The sequence below is a fragment of the Gouania willdenowi genome, chromosome 8, assembly GCF_900634775.1.
Source record: "Gouania willdenowi chromosome 8, fGouWil2.1, whole genome shotgun sequence".
NCBI lineage: Eukaryota > Metazoa > Chordata > Actinopteri > Blenniiformes > Gobiesocidae > Gouania > Gouania willdenowi.
This window is the reverse complement of record NC_041051.1, coordinates 28,390,280-28,409,926: the sequence shown is the minus strand read 5'-3', so window position 1 is coordinate 28,409,926 and position 19,647 is coordinate 28,390,280. Positions and strand designations below refer to the sequence as shown.

The window sequence follows — 19,647 nt, the reverse complement described above, 5'->3', positions numbered from 1 at the left end:
GTTAATATTGAAACCCCTCCATGGACAAGCTTTTCAGCAGCTCTCCCTTCGTTGGTCAGAACACTAAAGAGCTTCAACGTCAAACAAAAACTGTTTTATTACAATCACAGTTCGTTACACACCAACAGGAAAAAAAAATCCCACACCAGTGGAAGGGGATTTAAATCTGGACTGCGTTTTTTTCCAGTTGGCAGTCATCACATGAGGTAATTTAAAGAGAAGAGAAGATAATAAGTAGGTTACAAAGATTAGATCAAAGTTTGTAGTTTAAACTACAAAATGTCACTAAGTTCACATGAAACTAATTCAAACATGTTCTCCGCTAACAGAGCACAGAATGTGTCAGCTCAGCAGTCTGTAACTTCATACTTAAGGATGATGACAGTTTGATTAAAAAGAAATGAAATAAATAAAAAACCAGACACGGCGCACTAAAGTCAGCAGATCTGCAGCACTTGTGCTACATTTAGGACACATTTAATTAAAAAACCAAGGAGCGACTCGGCGAGAAGGGATGAGGGGAGCGTGACACCGTGCTGTGTTCCAGTCTATCTGTACTGGTAGTTCATGCTGCTGTCCGCTCTGTAGCCCTGGTTGTACTGGTTCTGATTGAAGCCTTGGTTGTTCCCGCCTTGTGAGTTGTAATCATACTGATTGTTGAAACCTGAAAAAAAAACATTAAAAAAAAAAAATCACAGTTAGTGGCTCATGAATGAAGAATATAAATATTATATAAAAATATAAAACAACTGTCATATGAAAGATTACAACATATATAAAACAAAAGAAGCAGCTCAAATCTTAAAGGTCTGACTGTCTTTCACATGCAACAAAAAGGCTCAAACATGGGCCAAAAACTCATATCAATATTTTCTCTCAAAAATGATGATGTATGATATAAATCTTTATAATTTTAATTCAAAGGAAAACAATTCAGGGTTAAATTTGCTGAATCAAAATGCCACACACACACACACATTTATTTGTTGATTTTGTTAATTAATTAAGGATATCTTAAATTGAGATGTTGTAAAAAACATTTTGTGCCAATGTTCAATGTTAAATATTCACAGGTGGCCATATTGAATGATCATTCAGTCATGGTTACTGTCAAATAGACATCATATTTAGAATCCCTGAGTTCCAGGACCTTAGAAATGCGTTTTTAATTTTAATTACGTGACTTTTGGTTGGCTAGTAACAAAAAAACCTGTTGGCCGCCATTTTGAATTGTCCAATATGGGAATTGGCCCCTTATTCCTGCCAGATTATAATTCAGCAGATAAATTTATAAGATATCTACTATAAGAGACAGCACGTGTGAGTGAGTTCCTTAGTGTGGATATTTAGGGGAAAGTTTGGGTTCGGGGACACAGAAATCCATCTATCTGTGCTTTCAATACTGTTCCGATGATTAGTAAAAGCAGCGACTACTAGAACAAGTATTTTAAAACTAAATAAGCTATAAATATAATATAAATATAGGCAAAACTGTAATTTTTAGGTATGTCCCGATACAACTTTTTCACTTCTGATACGATACCGATATTGCAGCCTTGAGTATTGGTCGATACCTATATCGATGCGATATCAGCATGAATCATACATACTTGTATTACTTATTTTGTAGTGTGGAATGTTAGAAAAGGCTTGATCAAGTGATGTTCCTCAAACAGAGAACAATAATCAACAATTCAAGTTCACTTGAGTTATTTTTTTACTGTCAGTATATGGTGGGAACAACTGAGGGCAGGGACAAAATCTTATCGGAGATTATAGACGCAGTCCGATAAAATCCGATATTTGTTTTCTGGCTGATATCGGACCCATATCCGATCGGGACACCCCTAGTAATTTTCAATATCACCAAAATAGAAAACTTGTAATATCTTGAATCTCGATATATCACTCAGCCCTAGCTTAAACACTGTTTTAAGTCAGGTGGCCCTTAGTTTTCTGAACATTTAACCAAACCTGAAGCAAAGGTGACAGTGTTACCTCTAAATCTTTCATATATTCATGTCTTTAATGTGTTTTCCAGTCACTGTAACATGTTCCACTCATGATGGATTGATTGCTGATCAATCGGAGCATCACATTACCTTCATAGTTGTAGTCTGGGTTTCCTCCGGCTCCCCCCGTCACTTGGCTGGGGTAAGCAGTGCTGTAGGTGTACCCACTCTGCCCTCCTTGGTTCTGCTGATTGAAACTTTTCTTCCCTTGACCGTAACCTTGTCCATACTGGTTGAAGGAGCCCTGCCCTGAGGGAGTTTTGGACTGGTACCCCCCAGCAGGGCCGGCACTCACCCCTGGGGGGCCAGGAAATGGTCCCTTTCCCCCCTTGTGCATTGGGGGCTTCTTTTTCTGAAGCTTGTTGGCAGGGGCGGCGCTGTACGTGCCCTCGCCCTGAAAATAGGAGCCGTAGGAGCTTGGAGAGGATCCTGGAGAAGTGCTGGATGGAGGTCCGCTGGATTGGCTGCCTGCTGGCCCCGCCCCACCATTAGTCCCAGCGTTGTAGTAATCTGGGAAATGATTGTAGAGCAGCTTTAGAACACATCACAGCATGTGTTCCAATAACCTTAAAGCATAAAACTGCAGCAAAGTCATGGAGAATGTCACATTTACTGATAAAACTCACTATAAAAAAACACTCCCGAAGCAATATGAAAGAATTTTGAGGTTTTTCTCAACAGTTTAACATTAGAAAAGTCTGCAATCGTGCGGTATAAGCACCAGGAAAACTGTGAGTCCCTGCAAATATTGTTGTGTCATTTACACAATGATTCATGTTTTTTCTCCTGCGGGCCGAATTGGATGTTCTAAAGGGCTAGATTTGTCCCGTTCTTTAACACAACCACCCACCAACACAATGCAAAGAGTGAAACAGGAGAGGAGAATACTCACTGTAACCAGAGGTGGGGTTGTTTCCATACCCATATGACCCAAAACCACCTGGACGAGACATTAATAGTCAGCACGCTGTAATGGGGAACAATACACAAGACTTTAACACAAATGTATTTCTCACCTCCTTGGCCAAAGCTGCCGCCGTTATTGAAGCCCCGCCCTCTTCCACGACCTCGGCCCCCCCTTCCTCTGCCTCTGGGCATCATTCCACCCTCTCCACCACCAGAAGCCCCCATCATGCCGAGCCCAGGGGGATGCTGAAATGACAACAAGTCATGTCAAGTCTCAACTTAACCCTCAGGGTATCTTTGGTACCAAAAGTGACATTTAAGGTGTTTCAATCCAATCCAATCCACTTTATTTATATAGCACATTTAAACAACAAAACGTTTCCAAAGTGCTGAACATGCGACCACAACAATAAAACCAAAACAATACAAATGAGCTCTGCCACTAAACGAGTATAAAACAATAAATAAAAATAAAACAGTTTAAAAGAATAAATATAAATAAAAACACATTAAAAAACTAAATAAAATAAAACTCAAAAACATAAAATAAAAGACACAGAGGACCACACAACTTACGCGGTGCTAAAAGCCAGAGAATAAAAGTGAGTTTTGAGACGAGATTTAAAACACTCCACGGTGGGGGCCGTACGGATGTGGAGGGGAAGAGCGTTCCACAGCTTAGGTCTCAACTTAACCCTCAGGGTATCTTTGGTACCAAAAGTGACATTTAAGGTGTTTATTTGTTTGCCTATATTCTGGTCATTTTAAAGGCTAGCTGTATGGAATTTTGCCACTCGTGACCAAATTTGCCCAATTGACTCCCATTGTAACCACAATGCTTTTTCAATTAATACCTAATAGCGCTAAGCCCTCTACCTACAAAATGTAAGGAAACATGTTTTAGGTGTAATGACCCCCTACCCCAAAGAGTAAAGCATAACCACGTCTGAATGCAAAATATTCATGTCACATCTTTGCCAGTTCATGCCAGGATTTGTTGCTTTTGCAAAACATTTCATACATCAACACAATAGGAGACACAGCTGAATCTGTTTTAACAAACAACTTCACAGGAGGTCTAAGAACAAGCCATTCACCAATGCAAGAGTGTTAAAGAAAAGAGAATTTAAAATTACATCACTCTTGACTGGCTGTCCATCACTAAAGCTCCCAAAATTTCAGACCCCATTAATGAAATGTATTTTTTTTTTCTTAGTTTTTTTTTTTTTAAACAGCGCAATAATAATAATCTACAAAAAAAAAACAACAAGAAGACAGTCAACATCTTCCGCCAAATTGGTTGTCATAATTCAAAACCTTTTCCTAAATGTCCTAAATCTAGGAACTTAGATGTATATATAAAAAAATATTATCACATCAGAATATAAAATTACTAACAATCTTAAACGGTTTCTAAGAAAAGCTGTCCCCTTTGAAGATACCTCAAACACAGTAAAAAAACAGCACAAGGGCAATAACTCCAAAACAGAGAAGTGTGCAATCAAAGTATTGATACCCTGAAGCCACACACCGAATTTGGTTATCCTATCTTAAACAGTTTCTGAGAAAAGCTGTCCCCTTTAACTCGGACAGACGAACGTACGAAGCTCATACCAATATTCCCCTTCACACTTTGTGGCGGGGGATGATAAAATCAGGATCTGGCGCCCCTACAATTTTAATGAATCTTCCATGGTGTAAGGTCTATCTTTGGTAGAATTTTTGACAAAACCCAAGTACTTTGACATAATCCTGCTAACAGACAAACAGCGATGAAAATATTAGCTCTTTGGTGGAGGTAATGAAGTCAGATACATTCATCTCAGTCAGGTTTTAAGGGTAATTTGAAAGTGTGACTACGGAGGGAAATTAGCCAGTGGTTACAATCTGGCACATTTACATGTTCATGTCCATTAATGGGCACTGTCCCTTATCATAAATAAATGTGGACATTTGATCGACAGTGTCGTAGCAACAGTAAAATCTCAGCTTTCTATTGACATGTAATTATTTTTTGTGTCAGTGTCATTTTCAGATGCACAAAACGAAACGTCCGTCTTTGTAAAAGTAGTTGGATGGCTCACCATCGGCTGTCCTTTCTTCTTCTTGGGGGCTTCCGTCAGCGCGCTGCCCTCAGGATACAACTGGTCCAAAGCAGCCAGTGCAGCGTACGCCTTGGCCACCTTCTTATTGGAGCCCGCGCCCTGGAATTTCTCCCCGTCGATCTCCACCTCCATGACGAAGCGCTTATCGTGGCTGCCGCCTTTTTCCGAGATGAGCTCATACTTGAGCCCGCGGCGCTTCTCGTTGAGCTCCATGACGGGATTCTTACCGTGTTGGGTCAGGATTGGCCCTTGTTGGCGAGAAGCCTGATGGGAAAAATCAGAAGAGAAAGGAACATTCAGCTGCATGGTGGAGGGAGAGTAAAGTATGGATGGTTCAAAATAGTTCAAAACTAACAAACCGTCTCTTAGTTATTCTAATATAGCCTGAGCCAATTACTCACTTCACTAAACTGAAGCTAATTTATGATTTACAAAAAAGAGCAGTGAGAGTTATTACTTTCTCAGCTCAGAAGATATTCAGTATCTCTGTTTAGCAAACTTAACATTTATCAAATGAAAAACTTCAGATTGCTAATTCGTACATGGTTCATTAAATTTAACACTCCCACAATTTTTAATTACTTTACAGCCAATAATTAAATACATAATTATCTTACCTAAACAGCTCTCAATTTACATCCAGAGGTCCCAGAATATGGAATTCACTCCCTTCTCATCTGCTCATTTAATTGATCAAACTCCTACTCCTTAAATAATAACCAAACAATGGTTGCTTTTTGTTTTTTTATTTGTCCTTGTTTGTTTTTTTTGCTTGACTTTTGATTTTGATGCTAATGTTTTTCTTTTTCCTTTTTTCTGCTTTCCTTTATTTTGTAATGAATTTATTTTATTATTATACATTTTTTCTCTTAAGATTTTAAATCACATCTTAAAACATACTTTTATCGGACAGACTTCCCTGATTTTTAGCAACTCTTAACTTGTATTTATGTCTCTGTTTTTTAAACGTTTCAATCTCTGACCAAAACTTTATATCTTTTATTTTCTTTCTTTAATAAAGTTTAAATGGGGAGCCCTCTTCTTCAAGCCCCTTGAGGGTTTATTGGGGTTTCCCTGGCATGTCTCTAAATGTATTGATTTCTGTTAATGTCTGTCCACTGTGGACATTATTATGTTTGATTGTATTTTAAACTGTGCCAAATGAAAACAATGACCTCTCCAGCATCCGCGCTGCTGTCTGCGTCGGCTGAGGCATCAGCTGGAGCCGCTGTGAGCGTTTCCAATAGTTTAACTTGCTCTGCAGCGGTTTCTGCCACCGACTCCAGTGCCTTCACTGGCTCAGCCGTCTTTGGCAGTTCTGGTACGGCCGGGAGGCCCATATCCTGCAGGACCTGTAACAGCACACACACATCATCAAAAAATAACCTAAACGTAGCTCAGAGAAGAGGAGGACAACGAGGCACCCTCACCTTTACAGCCACGTGCAGCTTGGCTGTACGTTTGGACGGTCCAGAGGCCTCAAAGGTTTTTCCGTTCACTTGAACAGACATGGTGAAGACCGGAACATGAACTGGGCCCGTCTGGGATATCAGTTTGTACGGGAGACCTGGTTTCAGCTGATTGAGCCTCATGAGGGCATTCATCGCCTGAGGAGGCTCCGCCTTGTCTTCTGAAGCTAATGGACGAGACAGAAACAGACTTTAAACTTTCGTATGTTGTTTTGTTTATCTCATTTTGTATGTTTTTAACTGCCACTTTGTGCGTTTTTCTCACTTTTTTTTGTTTGTTGTAATTTTGTTTATTTCTGCTTTTGTGTGTTAAAGGTATTTAGTCTATTTATCTCATACTTTGTGTATTTGATTTCATAGTCTTTTATATTTTCTGTTATTTCATTTATTTTTCTGAAAATGTGTTTTTTTTTGGAGTTGTTTTACATGTTTTGATCAGCCACAATAATGTAATTTAAAAGAAAATACCTCAAGTTGAGGGCGATTCCCTGCCATTTTTTTCATTTAAAAAAGACAATAATTAGATTAATGAACTACAGAGTATGATTAATTGATCGCACAATTTTTGTAATGACTTGACAGCACTACTAATACTCACACATATATTCAGTTTAACTTAATACACAAACTTGTGCACATATACTGCTAAAGTTCCTGCTTACGCTGCATGTCTAAGTGACCTGTTGGGAGGTTTCATCTCATTTTGGCATGACATCTGAAGCTAGCATCACAACCAGGTGTAGGACTTCTCTTAAATATTTGAGTAGACTTTGACCAGCCAACACATTACTGATAGCACCGATCGTATAAAGAAGCAGAGAGCCAGCATTGGAGTCAGGCAAACTTTCTGAATCAACGTTAAGTTTTATTCTCAAATTGTGAAGCTTTAACTGTGCTTTTATGCTGTTATGAGTAGTAGTGAAGGCAGCGGCTCCTAAAAATATTTGAAAACAAAATAAGCTACAAATACTTATATGATATAGGCAATAATGTAATTTTCTTTGCCCAAAATAGGAAACTCGATAGACCTCGACTCAATATATCACCTTGCTCTTTAAAGCGTTATATTACCATTTTGTCTGGCAACGCCTAAGATTCATGCTACAACGTGTTCATTAAAAGCATTTGGCAAGTTTTACATGAACACATCAAAGAGGTTTTGTTTGACTTTTAGTTTTCAGAGTGAAAATGAAAAAAAATTATAATAAAAAAATTAAAAAAAACAGTTACGTTTGCTTGAAAAAAACAAACAAACAAAAAAACAACCATATCCTCACATTTCTTCTGCACTTTTTTCTTTTTCTTGTTGGGACTCTTGTCCTCAGTTCCCTCCTCCTCCTCAATGGGCCTCTTCATTGGGGGAGCGTATGCTGTGCTGGGGGGGATTTGCACTACATCACAGCACAAGAAAACAACCATGAGAACAAAGAACGAGCACCAACGTGTTTACTGAGCTTTGATTACAGCTCAATATTACCTGTGTAATCGATGGTCGTCTCACTGCGAATCTTCTTGGTGGTTTTAGAGGTAAGAGGTTCCATCCCGAGCACTTTGTGAAACTGTCCAAAGGCTGACAGCCTTAAGGCATGCTGAGGATCACACGAACACATGATGTAAACATACAACCGCGTTGGCTTTGTCCCAAAATTTCACGTTCCTGTTGTACTCACCTGGGCGCTTGCTGTAATGTCTTCTCTCTGCTGGCGGTCCAAGTGAGCGATGGAATCTGTGGGATCCTTCTCACACGGATCAAAGAGGCCAGGTCCGTCTGCCAACACATCAGCGGTGCAATGTTTAAATTCACATGAAAGTGGACAGAGCAACACGTTTCAAATCAGCCGACCCATATCTGTACCTGCCATGAGGATCCCGGAAGAAAGACACTCCAAAACTCTCCGCAGAGCTTCTCCCGCCCCCATAGGTCGATTCCCTGTGCCGATGGCTTTCTCACAGATCAGCTCCAGCGGCTGCAAAACAGAGGTGCAATTTTTAGGCTCAGTCACAGAAACACACATATTATAGGTCCATGCCTGGGAATGAAACGATCTCAACTAAAAATAAATCAAGTTATCCCACTAACAATCAGAACCCTTTCATGTTAAGAGCAGAAGTTAACTAAAAAAGCTGTACTGTGAAACACCAACTGTTCAGAGGTGCGACTAGTTTTTAATTAGATTGCATTTGTCTTTTGGCACAAAGTCTTTCCTCTACAGCATTAGAAGTGGAACACACATAGTGGCAATAGCCAAGAAGTAAAGACTGCAATTGTGCCACAACTTTGTATTTGGTCATTTAAGCCTAGCATGTTTGTCCTGCTTCTATGCCCAATGTGAGTGTACTCTTGGAACATACTGTATATTTGTTTTTTATTGTATTGCACTGTTTTTATCACTTGTTTTATTGTAAAGTGTCTTTGAAAGGCCTGAAAGGCTCTTTAAAACAAAATCTATTATTATTAAGAAATGGAGCAAGCAATCACTTCAGCAATAATAATTAAATAGTCAATTCTCACACTGGTAGATCTCAAAACAGGAAACTATTTAGATTTATCAATACATGTAACTGTACTCAGTCATCGAGTTCATGGGGTTATGCAAAGGTACAGTCCATAATCTCGGAAAGATAGCATGATTTGAGGTAGCGTGACCTCAGATAAGCTCCACCCCCTATTGTATTTCTATTGCAGTTTTAGTAAAGGATGTTTGCTGCAGTGGCTGAGAACCAGGATGAGCTGCATTTACTCCACAAACGAGGTAGGCGATTCCGTTAAAACTCACCCAGCCTCGCAGTGGAGCCCATGTGGGGACACGTCCACACAGGTCCCTTAAGACCCTGATGACGATGACGCAGGAACGCAGCCCATTGGCTCTGGCCTGAGGACACAAGTAGGAGGGGGAGGAGGGGGGAGCACGAGGTGGACATACACTTTTAATAAAACTAGAAACAGATTCCACAGCTGAAGAGATAAACATCCAAAACAAAGGGAAAGCAATAAATAATAAAGCCACACAGTCTATGAAAGATTAGCTTTGTCATTAAGAAAAGTTTAGATTAAAACACGGGTTTTTCTTGGTTTCCATTCATGCATCCAATGATTAAAAAAGCCAACGTGATCAGAACCATGAAGGAAACATTGTGCACTAGCTTATGTCTGACCATCCTTGGAGCACACACTTCCTGCTACAACTGATTAACAGCTTTAGCGTGAGCAATGTGGTACAGAATTTCCAGATAGTCGCTACACTGATGATGACAAAATTAATTTTAGGAGGAAATCTCACTCTAGGTGCAATATTCCCGCTGAGTTTTTTTTGGTGCACACGGTGACAGAAAGAAACAGCCAGAGAGCAGAAAGTTGGAGGGCACACACTCTACGATAAGAAGCTGCAGAGATGGTGAGCTGCAGGTTACTGTGTGAGAAGCTGGATATGACACAGGCCACAGGAGGGGATGAGGTACTGTCAAACAATGGTTACCTGGACAGATCTACCAGATGGGGGCAGTAGAAGAGTGGACTACATGTAGCTTGTGTTGATACAAAAATAAAAATCACCCACTGCAACAATGAGGCTGTAGAAATATTGCACCTGGACGTATATACGTACATGTGTGTGTGTGTGTGTGAAAAAGTGAGTGGAGACGTTGCATTAAAGCAGAGCAGTCAAACTCATTTTAGTTCAGGGGCCAAATACGGAGCAATTTATCTTAAGTGGCCTGCAGATTTGGATGGTAAATTTGTAATCTAATCATGATTGCGCCCTAGTTTGCACTTCCACGTGGAATTAAAATATAAAATATGTATGGCACTGATCCTTGCGAAGCAATAATTAACATATCTGTCCCATTTTTATGTAATTTTGGGGAATGTAGAATAAATTCAAATTTGCAGTTAAAATAACTGCCATTATGTGATATAAGCCCTGCTAATATTGTGGTTTCATTGAAATTGTGTATTAATTTGGAGATGTATACAAATGAATTAGTTGGTATTTTACACAAGGAGTCATGGTTTCTGACTTTTTTGCTTTCTGCTGCGGCCAAATTGGATGCTCAAAAAGGCCGTATTCGGCCCCCGGGCCTTGAGTTTGACACGTGTGCATTAAATGCTACTGGAACATTAGCTTTTTTTTTTTAAAAAAAAACTGGCTATAAACTATAATTGGACGTGTGGTGGGCAAAGCATCACACAAGTGTAATGACAAATTTCCAGTGAAACACACACCCAGATCGTTGAGTATTACGACAAGAAGTTCACTTCAAAAAGGAGTCAATTACAGAAAAGGAAAAAAAAAAAAAAAAAACACTTAAATGCCAAAATTAAAAGACAATAAAACAAACGGCAAAAAAACCAAGACTACTTCTGCTTTAGAGACAAAAACAAGATTCAAACCTGGAACCACTTAGCGTGGCGGAGAGATGCCAAGGCAGTTAGGCATTTCTGCCTGTCCAGAACATCCGGAGGATCGTTGACTGAAAGCGTTTCTATTGGCAGGTGGAATAAGAAGACAAGGTACAGTTTGACCAAGGGGAGTTCTGTCAGCCGGCCAGGGGGAAGACAGGCAGCCATCCCAAACCACAGGCAGGAGAGGGGAGGGGAGGGGGACCCCTCCACAGGAGGACCAACAAACACTCAGCCTCCAATTTCAATGTATGTGCTGCCATTACACTTAAACCAACTCCCACTGCCAGATGTCAAATCACATGTACGGTGGGCTTGAATAGGACTCGAGTGTGAAAAACTCCTTAATGTGAATAAGGCCCAATTTACATGACAAAGTTTTCAAGTGAAAACGCAAAAGTTTTGTGTTTTGGACGTCAATCCTCTTGATTTAAATGGCAAAGGTGTTTTGGTGCTTGAAAATGGAACTTTATCAAATCTTTTTGAAAATGCTTCACTCACCGTTTTCGAGTAAACAGGGAACCAACACTTTCTGTGTCACAACCCCGTGCACAACGGACTCTGCGCGGACTGTCTGCTCTCCTCAGAGCTTACATACTTTGACGCACCGCCGCGGAGTAGTTGCCATTAAAATCCTAAATGTCCCATGATTCTTAGTGCTTCTCTGTAGTCCTTGTACTCCTGGGATGTGTTTTAAAGGTGTGGGTACTCGTGGCTTGTCTGCCAGTCTCTCCTCTAAGCTCGTGTTCATCTCTGTTCCACCAGGCAGTGAAATGCAGGTTGGTGTTACATTTAATGTGAGTCGATACAATACCGAGCAGTGTTTTGTGTGGCACCAACTACGTGAAAAAGTCAGCGCAGTCGTAAATAAACGATCAGTTAATGTGTATGGATTGGTGCACAAATGGATGGTGATGTGGTGAATGGCTGTCCTCTACATTAATAAATTATGATAAAAAAAAATTAATTAACAACTCGTTCTTGTTGCACATATGCAGCTCTCTCAGCTGTGTGTGTTACATGTGCACGCTGCACACAAATTTGAATAGTGTCAGACATCAATGGATTCGGACTTAAAGAGAGACCGACTTTATTCGGGTTTGGGTCTCTGTAGGTCCGACTAGAGCTCTACTCTTATTTGTTTTCTCCGAGCAAGAGTTTTTGCAAAACCACATTGCCATCTATCTATTGGCCTGGCTTGTTTACTACATCATTATTTATGTTTCCCCTGGTCTCTTATAAACAGAGATTGCTTTGAAAACGTTGCCATGTGAATGCGGAACTTTTGGAAACGAAAACAGAAACGGAAGCAAAACGTTGTCGTGTAAACAGGGCCTAAAAAATTATTGTGCAAATTTGGTTTGTTTCAAATGAATGCTGTAAAGTCAGTGCTTTGCTCTGTGTGTGTGCATGTGCTGGAGGTAGAGCCCCTCCCCTCCGCCCCTATTCTGGGTACACTGCACTTTGCCCCTTCCGAGACAGAGAGCGGCCAGTTGGTCAAAGGTCCAGCGTCCCTAAAAATTGACAAACTAGAAGGCTTGACAGAGAGAATCAGAATTGGAACCACAGGCAGAAGTTATCAGATGCACAAAAAGTGGGTATCAAAACAAGTCCACACTGCAGCAAAACTGATGGCTCTAAACAAATGGCGCCCAATCCGGGCCTTGCGGAGTGAGTGCGGGGCCACAGATAAGGTCAAAGTTCAACACCTGCATATAACCTCCTTAAAGATCTCCGGCATCACAGATCAAAGGTGAGCTACAATAATATAAACCATAATCTGTAACCCAGCGCTCGCCTTCCTAAATGTCATCAGACATGATCAGCAGCACAGTGCTGGTTTAAACAACCAAAACATTGTTTCACTTCCTGTTTCGCTCCTCATTTTTGCTGCAATGCAAACCGTTCATCATCAATAGTATAAACACATGCAAACAAAGTGGTTTGTATTGGTTTAAATTCTCAGTAAGCCTTCATTTCTTTAATCTCCTCCGTGGTTAAAATGGGAGTAAGCTACCTGTCCTATACTGTATATTGGGCCATCAAAAATGTACAATTACATCACATGGAACTATGAGAGAGTCTAGAGCTATAAGCATAGCACAGGTTCATTACATGACAGTGTGTTTTTTGTCCCCTAGCTCCATTGAAGGCCCAATAAACATATCTGTCTAGTCTGCCTGGCTTTCTCTGCTGGAGAAGTGAGCGCTGCAGTAAGGAGAATGACGCAGCCAAACCAGGCCAGAGCGTGTGAGAGCTTACCTCCAGCTGCAGCCTTTTCCATCTCCTCACGCACCAATGGAGATGCCAGGTGAATGGTGAGCCTCAGCGGGGGCTCTTTGGCATTGCCGATAACGATGCTCGCCTCCTCAACTACATGCGTCACGTAATACGTTTCTTTGGTGATGACCTGGAGGAGAGAGTTAAGCTTCAAATTAGGGCTGTGCAATATGGAGAAAGTTTTATATCACAATATAGTATTTCTTCCTTAAAATTCTATTCATTATATATTTTATTATATATAAAAATAAACTACAAAACCATCAATAATGGCCACTGTTATAGTTTAAACCTTACCTGTAGTGAATATTACTTGCAATTTAGCATCATCAAAGATCATATATGATAGTAGAGGTTTCATTAGACTAAATTCTTTAAAAGGTATTCTAGAGCAATTAACACTTCATTTGTGAGACACGTTTTGCAGCTGTTTTGCTTGGAAGAATTTTAGTGGCTGTAGTGACACAGTTTGTAACCAGACTAACTGATGATTCGGTCAATCAGGGGGACCCAATCTGGCCGAAAAAAAGCAGCGTGTCAACTTTGCATCCATTTTCTACATCTTTGTTGCGCTATACTAAACACTTAACGCTCATGTTGGAGCTTACAAAAAAAATACTGTCAAATGGTATCTAGTAGCTTGATAAGGGAGCTGGTGAAAGTTTTTTCTTTGCACAATTTGAACTTGTTTTTATCCAGATCTAGGGCCTCAGATTTTTCACAATCATGTACCTTCTGGAACAGAAAAAGCCACCAGACAGTGAATATAACACATACTAAATTTTGTGGATTGATGTCCCCGTATCCTGTTCATTTCCTGTGTTGATTGATTGTACAGGTTGGAAAAATGTGGACAGACTTACTATGAACCAAATTCCCCTTCCGCTAAAAACATGTAGTAACCTTTATGTGATTGTTGCTTAGTGATTCAGACTAGTGGAGAAACCAAATACAATCTTTCTATTTGGCAATGGTTTGTTGCCACCCAGATAATCCAGATGTTCACTCTGAAAAGTCTGTGTAAACGTTCACTCGGTCAAAATATGCATTCATTTTCAAATGTCTTTTATATTTCACGTGTTCTATCTTTTAATATATATCTATAACTTAATGATCTCTTACATATACAATGACCTATAATTACGGAGTGGAATGATGTCTGCTCTCACCTTGAGCTGTGAAACCAGGTTCTCAGACACTTTCTGCAGCAGACCGATGGTGGGTTTGTCCTTACAAAGGAGCACCAGTTCCAGATCCAGGTCCCCCTTTAACAGAAGCCCCTTCGCCACCAGACCAACCCTCATGACCCCACGCAGGGAACGAGCAGCCGGATCTTTGGGCTCACTTCCCCAACAGAGAAGCAGAAAGACGGTCAGAGGATGCAGTTCAGTACATAATCCAAAGGAGCCCGACAGCCTTCGCCTCACCTTTCCTTTTCGGTTTCATCAGAGTCACCCTTAGGGGTCACCTTCTCCTCCTTGTCCAGCCAGTCAGAAACCGCTTTCAGGGCCCGCTCTGTGTGAGACACCATGTTCTGGACATTCTCCAGCTCCTCCTGAGTTGGGTAGATGGCAGCGTGTTTTGCCATGACGTGACGGTCATCGTGCAGGAAGACACGCATGGAGCGGTGGCGCATTGGCGGAGCCTATGAGCGGAATTACATCAAAACAGTCACATCAGTAATAAATAATGATAAAATGATCTGACTGTTTCTTACTAAACCATCCCATTATGTTACCCTCCTCTGTATTATTTAGGTGAGTTGGGGTGATTTTTGGACTTTTTGCAAATAACATTTAGTTTTGCCAAAGACGAACAGCAATTCAGAAAAGACAAGCATGGTTCTGTTTTACATGATGCCACATAACAGCTACGATTGATGCACAGAAAATTTTGCCACCAAAAATGGGCCAAAAGTACATTTTCGGCGGAAACACTTTCCTCACCAAAACAAGTTGACCACTAAAGCCTCTTCTAAGCAGACGTTGAGAGGGAGCAGTAAGTGTGATTGAGGTTTCTTTGTTACGTCGACACTGTAGTTATATGATGCCCTTTGTAAACACGGACCCGCAACGAGAAAAATCATTACTTGGATGGAATTAAATGAGTGCACACAAGAAATGATGCACACAGCAATGAATGCAGAGAACCTGCTTGCAGACAAGGCTTTACACGGATCTGATTTGCATTTTAAGCAATTACTGTGATCGGTTGTAATGTCTTAATTCACAGGATCCATCAATGACAACATATTCGTGATTCAACTTTTTGTAGATGCTCTCATTGCATTGTTTTATCTAGTTTTGTTTACTCAGCCAGTGCAGCCACTGGGTGAAAAAATCTGATTAAAGAGGTACCAAAACATGGTACCGTTCGATTTTACGTAAATCGGTAATAGGTAGTAAGAAAAATAAAGTACCAAATTTGGTACCCACCCCTCCTCTTATAATTGGATCAATGATCGTTTTTTTAAACTCACTGATTGGTGATTGGCCAAAAAATCTTGATGGTGTAAAGCGTATGGCAGACGCCCACAAAGCAGAGAAGCTGCTGTTTCGGTTTAGGCCAAGAATTTTTATTTCAGTGGATCCCTAATAGCTACCACAAAGACTAGAAGGATGGTCAAACAATAATATATTACAACAAAAATTTCAGTACAGGGGAGAATGTCTTCATGGTTTAGTTTACAATGTAGTCAAAAAAATCAAATCTGTGTGTATAACAGTGAAATTTTGTTAAGGCCACCTAAAGAACTACATCCTTGTACTATAGTCATATTGTGATGATCACAGTAACAAACCTAGTGCTGCATTGTTATGCAACAGGTCTTAGCCAGAAAAACAAACCTGAGAGACAAGGTGCTGACATGACACCCGATGAGGGTAAACAACAGAGAGCACACATTTAGCAGTAGAGCTACTCAAACAGCCAGAAAAGTGCAGCCGCGCTATTGGAAACCATTGATTAATCAAGATCCGTACGCCTCCAGGATTCTGAGGCGTGCAGGAAAGATTGTGGCCGACCCCTCCCACAAACTGTTTCAATCTCTCCCCTCTGGAAGGAGGTTTTGGTCCATCAGGACACATGCTTCTTTCCCTCTGCCACCATCCACATGAACACAGCCCCAGTCACCCACTGACCCCCACCACCCGATCACCACCTCCATGAAAACATTACCTGCTGCACTGTATATATATTTATATTTATCATATTTATCCTATATTCTCTATCTATCCTTTATTTATCCCTCATCCTTTATATTTATCATCATTATTATGATTGCTGCTGGCTTGTTTCTTTGTTTGTTTTGCGCACAAACTACCAAGTCAAATTCCTTGTACTGTCTTAAAAAACTGTACTTGGCCAATAAAGCACTTCTGATTCTGAAAAGAGGCCGAGTCTGAATCATGTGGAGCATTGATGTGGAAGAAGCAGCGTGTGTTCTCAACGCCCCTAGCACCAGCCCTGACTTAAATTAGAAGTGACGCGGTGACATATGACAAAGACACCAACGTGTTCTCTGTTCAAGGACAAACAAGGCATCAGGAAACAAAATAAATCATTACCATTGCTTTTCTCTTGGGGCTGCGATGAGTAGCAAATCCAACAAGTAAATGAAACGTCTTCTTGTCCACAGCAGGTGACAACTGCACGGTCTGTCTCTGGAGAACAAATATCAAATGAGACATATAGGTTTAAAAATAATACGACATCCCCAAATCAGGATTAATTAAGTTACATTTTGTAAATAACTGTATTGGGCTCGAGAGATTTGCGCCATATAGAAAAAGTCTAGTTTGCTTATGTCATCCAAATAATTGCAATCAAAATTCGATTACAATTTCAATTATTATACTCAACGATTAAAAAACTCACATAATTGAGAAAAAACTATTTAAAAATGTTAAATATTTTTTTAATTATACACATTGACAATGAAAAATAAAAGGAAAATAGTACCGTATTTTCTAGTTTTTTCCCCCCAAAAAAAAAATTTGTCAACAGTCCCATTTTGTAAAATAAATCGTGAGAGAATCGTATCGTGAACCCAGTATTGTGAATCGAATCGTATAGGGAGTTGAGTGAATCGTTACATCCCTAATGCTAACGCGAGGAAAGTTGTTTCTTGCGGAAACCTGACCGGAGAAACGCAGCAAAAACGCTCAGTAAACTGTAAACAAGCTAGGAAAGTCAAATTCTCATATATGGGAACACTGGGTTTGATGATGAAGACCTAGAGCAAAGTAAACATACTTGATTTTAGAGTTTGAAGGATTGTATTTTTGTTTAAAGAATATATTTTACATTGTTTGGTACAAAAAAATAAACAAGTTTTTGATTGACAAATAATTGTTTGAATAATTTTTTTCTATAATCGAGCTGTCCCAAAATACATTTAACCACTCGTTTTATGGGGAAATATGGCAAGAATTTGAAATATTCTCCCACAAAAATGAGAGCATCCTGTCATATCACAATTTCAACTTCAGAAAGTTAATTCTGTGACGTTTTCCAGGTTCACTGAAATTCGGAGGCCCTATATAGACACACAACAGTTTATTATTAACAAATACCATACCGAGTGAAAGATCAATGAGTACACTTCGCAAACTATCAAATCACATTGAGATGAACTCAATTTCAAAAGGAAATGTAATAATGTGAGTTTTGTAATACGAGCAACTGTTTGGGAAGAATCTAATTGTGTAATCCGTTATATCTACCAAGGACTGAGGAGGCTGTCATTGTTGCCTTAAAGAAATCCGTGTCCTGGTCAAAACCTTACATCTGGTATTCCATGTTACTAGGAACATAAAAATCAATGACTATAGGTTAAGACGAGCAGTAGTGAAATTAATAAATAAGTACAAACAAAAATCAGCACTATAAAGAACTATTCCTAGCTTAAAGAGAAACTTTGACTACTATTTGAGTATTTAAGACATTTTCTTAAATACTGATCGTTTCTTTCTTTTGTCTTATATAGTAGATAGATAAATAGTACATGAGCTGCCGTAAAATAGGCCGACCGGATGTAGACGCGATTCGCGCATGCGTTGAAAGGATGCATTCAGCGTTCAACGAAGGCGGAGTAACGTTGTTAGAGACTTTTAACACAATCATCTACATTGTTGGACTTTAAAATGCTTTTCATCCTTATTACTATACTTATATTTGGTGATTTACAAGTGCCAGAAAATCTAGTGCTCCATGTTAAAGCGTATCTCCCATGTATCATATAACATGTAGAACATAATCAATATCAATACTGCTTAGTTTCAACAACTTTACGCTCTCATTCTATAAGTTACAAAGAGAGTGCTGAACATTTCATGCTGCATTTTGGATCACAGCAGTTCATGTAAGTTACTACAGTAAATAAAATTAAAATTAGTTTAAATTACATATATAGTGGTTGGCGCGAATCTCGAGACGTTCTATATATTTAATTCTATTTTATTTGTTTATTTTGTCCCCACCCCGGCAAGAATATCAAACTCCGCCTATGGATGGGACTGATTATTATGAGAAGCAACACGTTGAACAACCAACTGACTACATTAGACGGTCCACTCAACAAAGTCCGTATACACACAGCCTAACGATTAAACTACACGAATATGTAAAGACGCAATAAAAGCTGAAGAGATCATGAACCCCTTAAAAAAAAATCCCAGCTGGGGGTACTTTGAAAACAGACGCCATTTTACTTTGACGCAGGTTAGCATCGTGCTAACACCCCCCGGCTACCAAACATCAAATAATCGCCGAATGAAAACGCTAATCGACAATGCAAAATGCAAAAAAAAAGATTGTTTAGCAGCTAACACCTTTCAAAGATTAAACATCATTCCGAACAAATAATTATATTGTTTTGTAGTATGTTGCTAACCAAGAGACCAAAATGGTCGAAGGCCCCCACCCCCCCATTGAACAAAGACAAACATCAACAAATCCTCGGCTTTAGGGAAAACAGAAGAGAAACATAGCCCTCTAACTCTTACCCATTTACTGCAAACTATAAAGAAACATGTTGGGCAATAGTTTATTGCTTAAATATTCCCTCACCTGTGAGATATGAATGAATCCTGCACACACACGGTGAGCTCCCGGTCTCTCTCTCTCGCTCTGCAACCAACGGACATGCCCACCGTTTGATGGAGAATGCTGATTGGACAAGCGTGCCAATTGTTATATTGATAGCCAATAACAAAACAGAGGCATAGCAATATGGGCGCGGCCAGATTTAGTTTAGTTTATTAAACTAGTGCAGTGCCCGAAGGACAGGGGTCTACAACCTGCGGCTCTGGAGCCTCATGTGGCTCTTTGACTCTTTTGCAATGGCTCCCTATAGCTTTAAAAAATATTGAAAGAAAGAATTGTTGTTTTCTTAATGATTAATGACATTAACACCAAATGAAATCATGATATCAAAAATGTGCTAACCTAAAAATAAATCATATTATGCAATAACT

At 39.8% G+C, this 19,647-nt stretch overlaps 1 protein-coding gene across 1 annotated transcript; it reads right to left on the bottom strand.

The window, feature by feature from the left end:
* Positions 1 to 79: 79 nt before the first annotated feature.
* On the bottom strand, positions 80 to 19,373 carry ilf3b (interleukin enhancer binding factor 3b). The gene is made up of 18 exons (XM_028454791.1): positions 19,241 to 19,373; positions 16,738 to 16,833; positions 14,599 to 14,816; positions 14,341 to 14,515; positions 13,154 to 13,301; positions 10,883 to 10,974; positions 9,270 to 9,365; positions 8,348 to 8,459; positions 8,163 to 8,260; positions 7,970 to 8,081; positions 7,770 to 7,883; positions 6,454 to 6,659; positions 6,199 to 6,375; positions 5,003 to 5,287; positions 3,029 to 3,164; positions 2,905 to 2,952; positions 2,103 to 2,522; positions 80 to 664 (listed from the first exon to the last, which is right to left on the bottom strand). The coding sequence occupies exons 2-18, from the start codon at positions 16,738 to 16,740 to the stop codon at positions 549 to 551; spliced, it is 2,556 nt and encodes an 851-aa protein (XP_028310592.1). The 5' UTR covers positions 16,741 to 16,833; positions 19,241 to 19,373; the 3' UTR covers positions 80 to 548.
* Between the last annotated feature and the right edge of the window lie 274 nt (positions 19,374 to 19,647).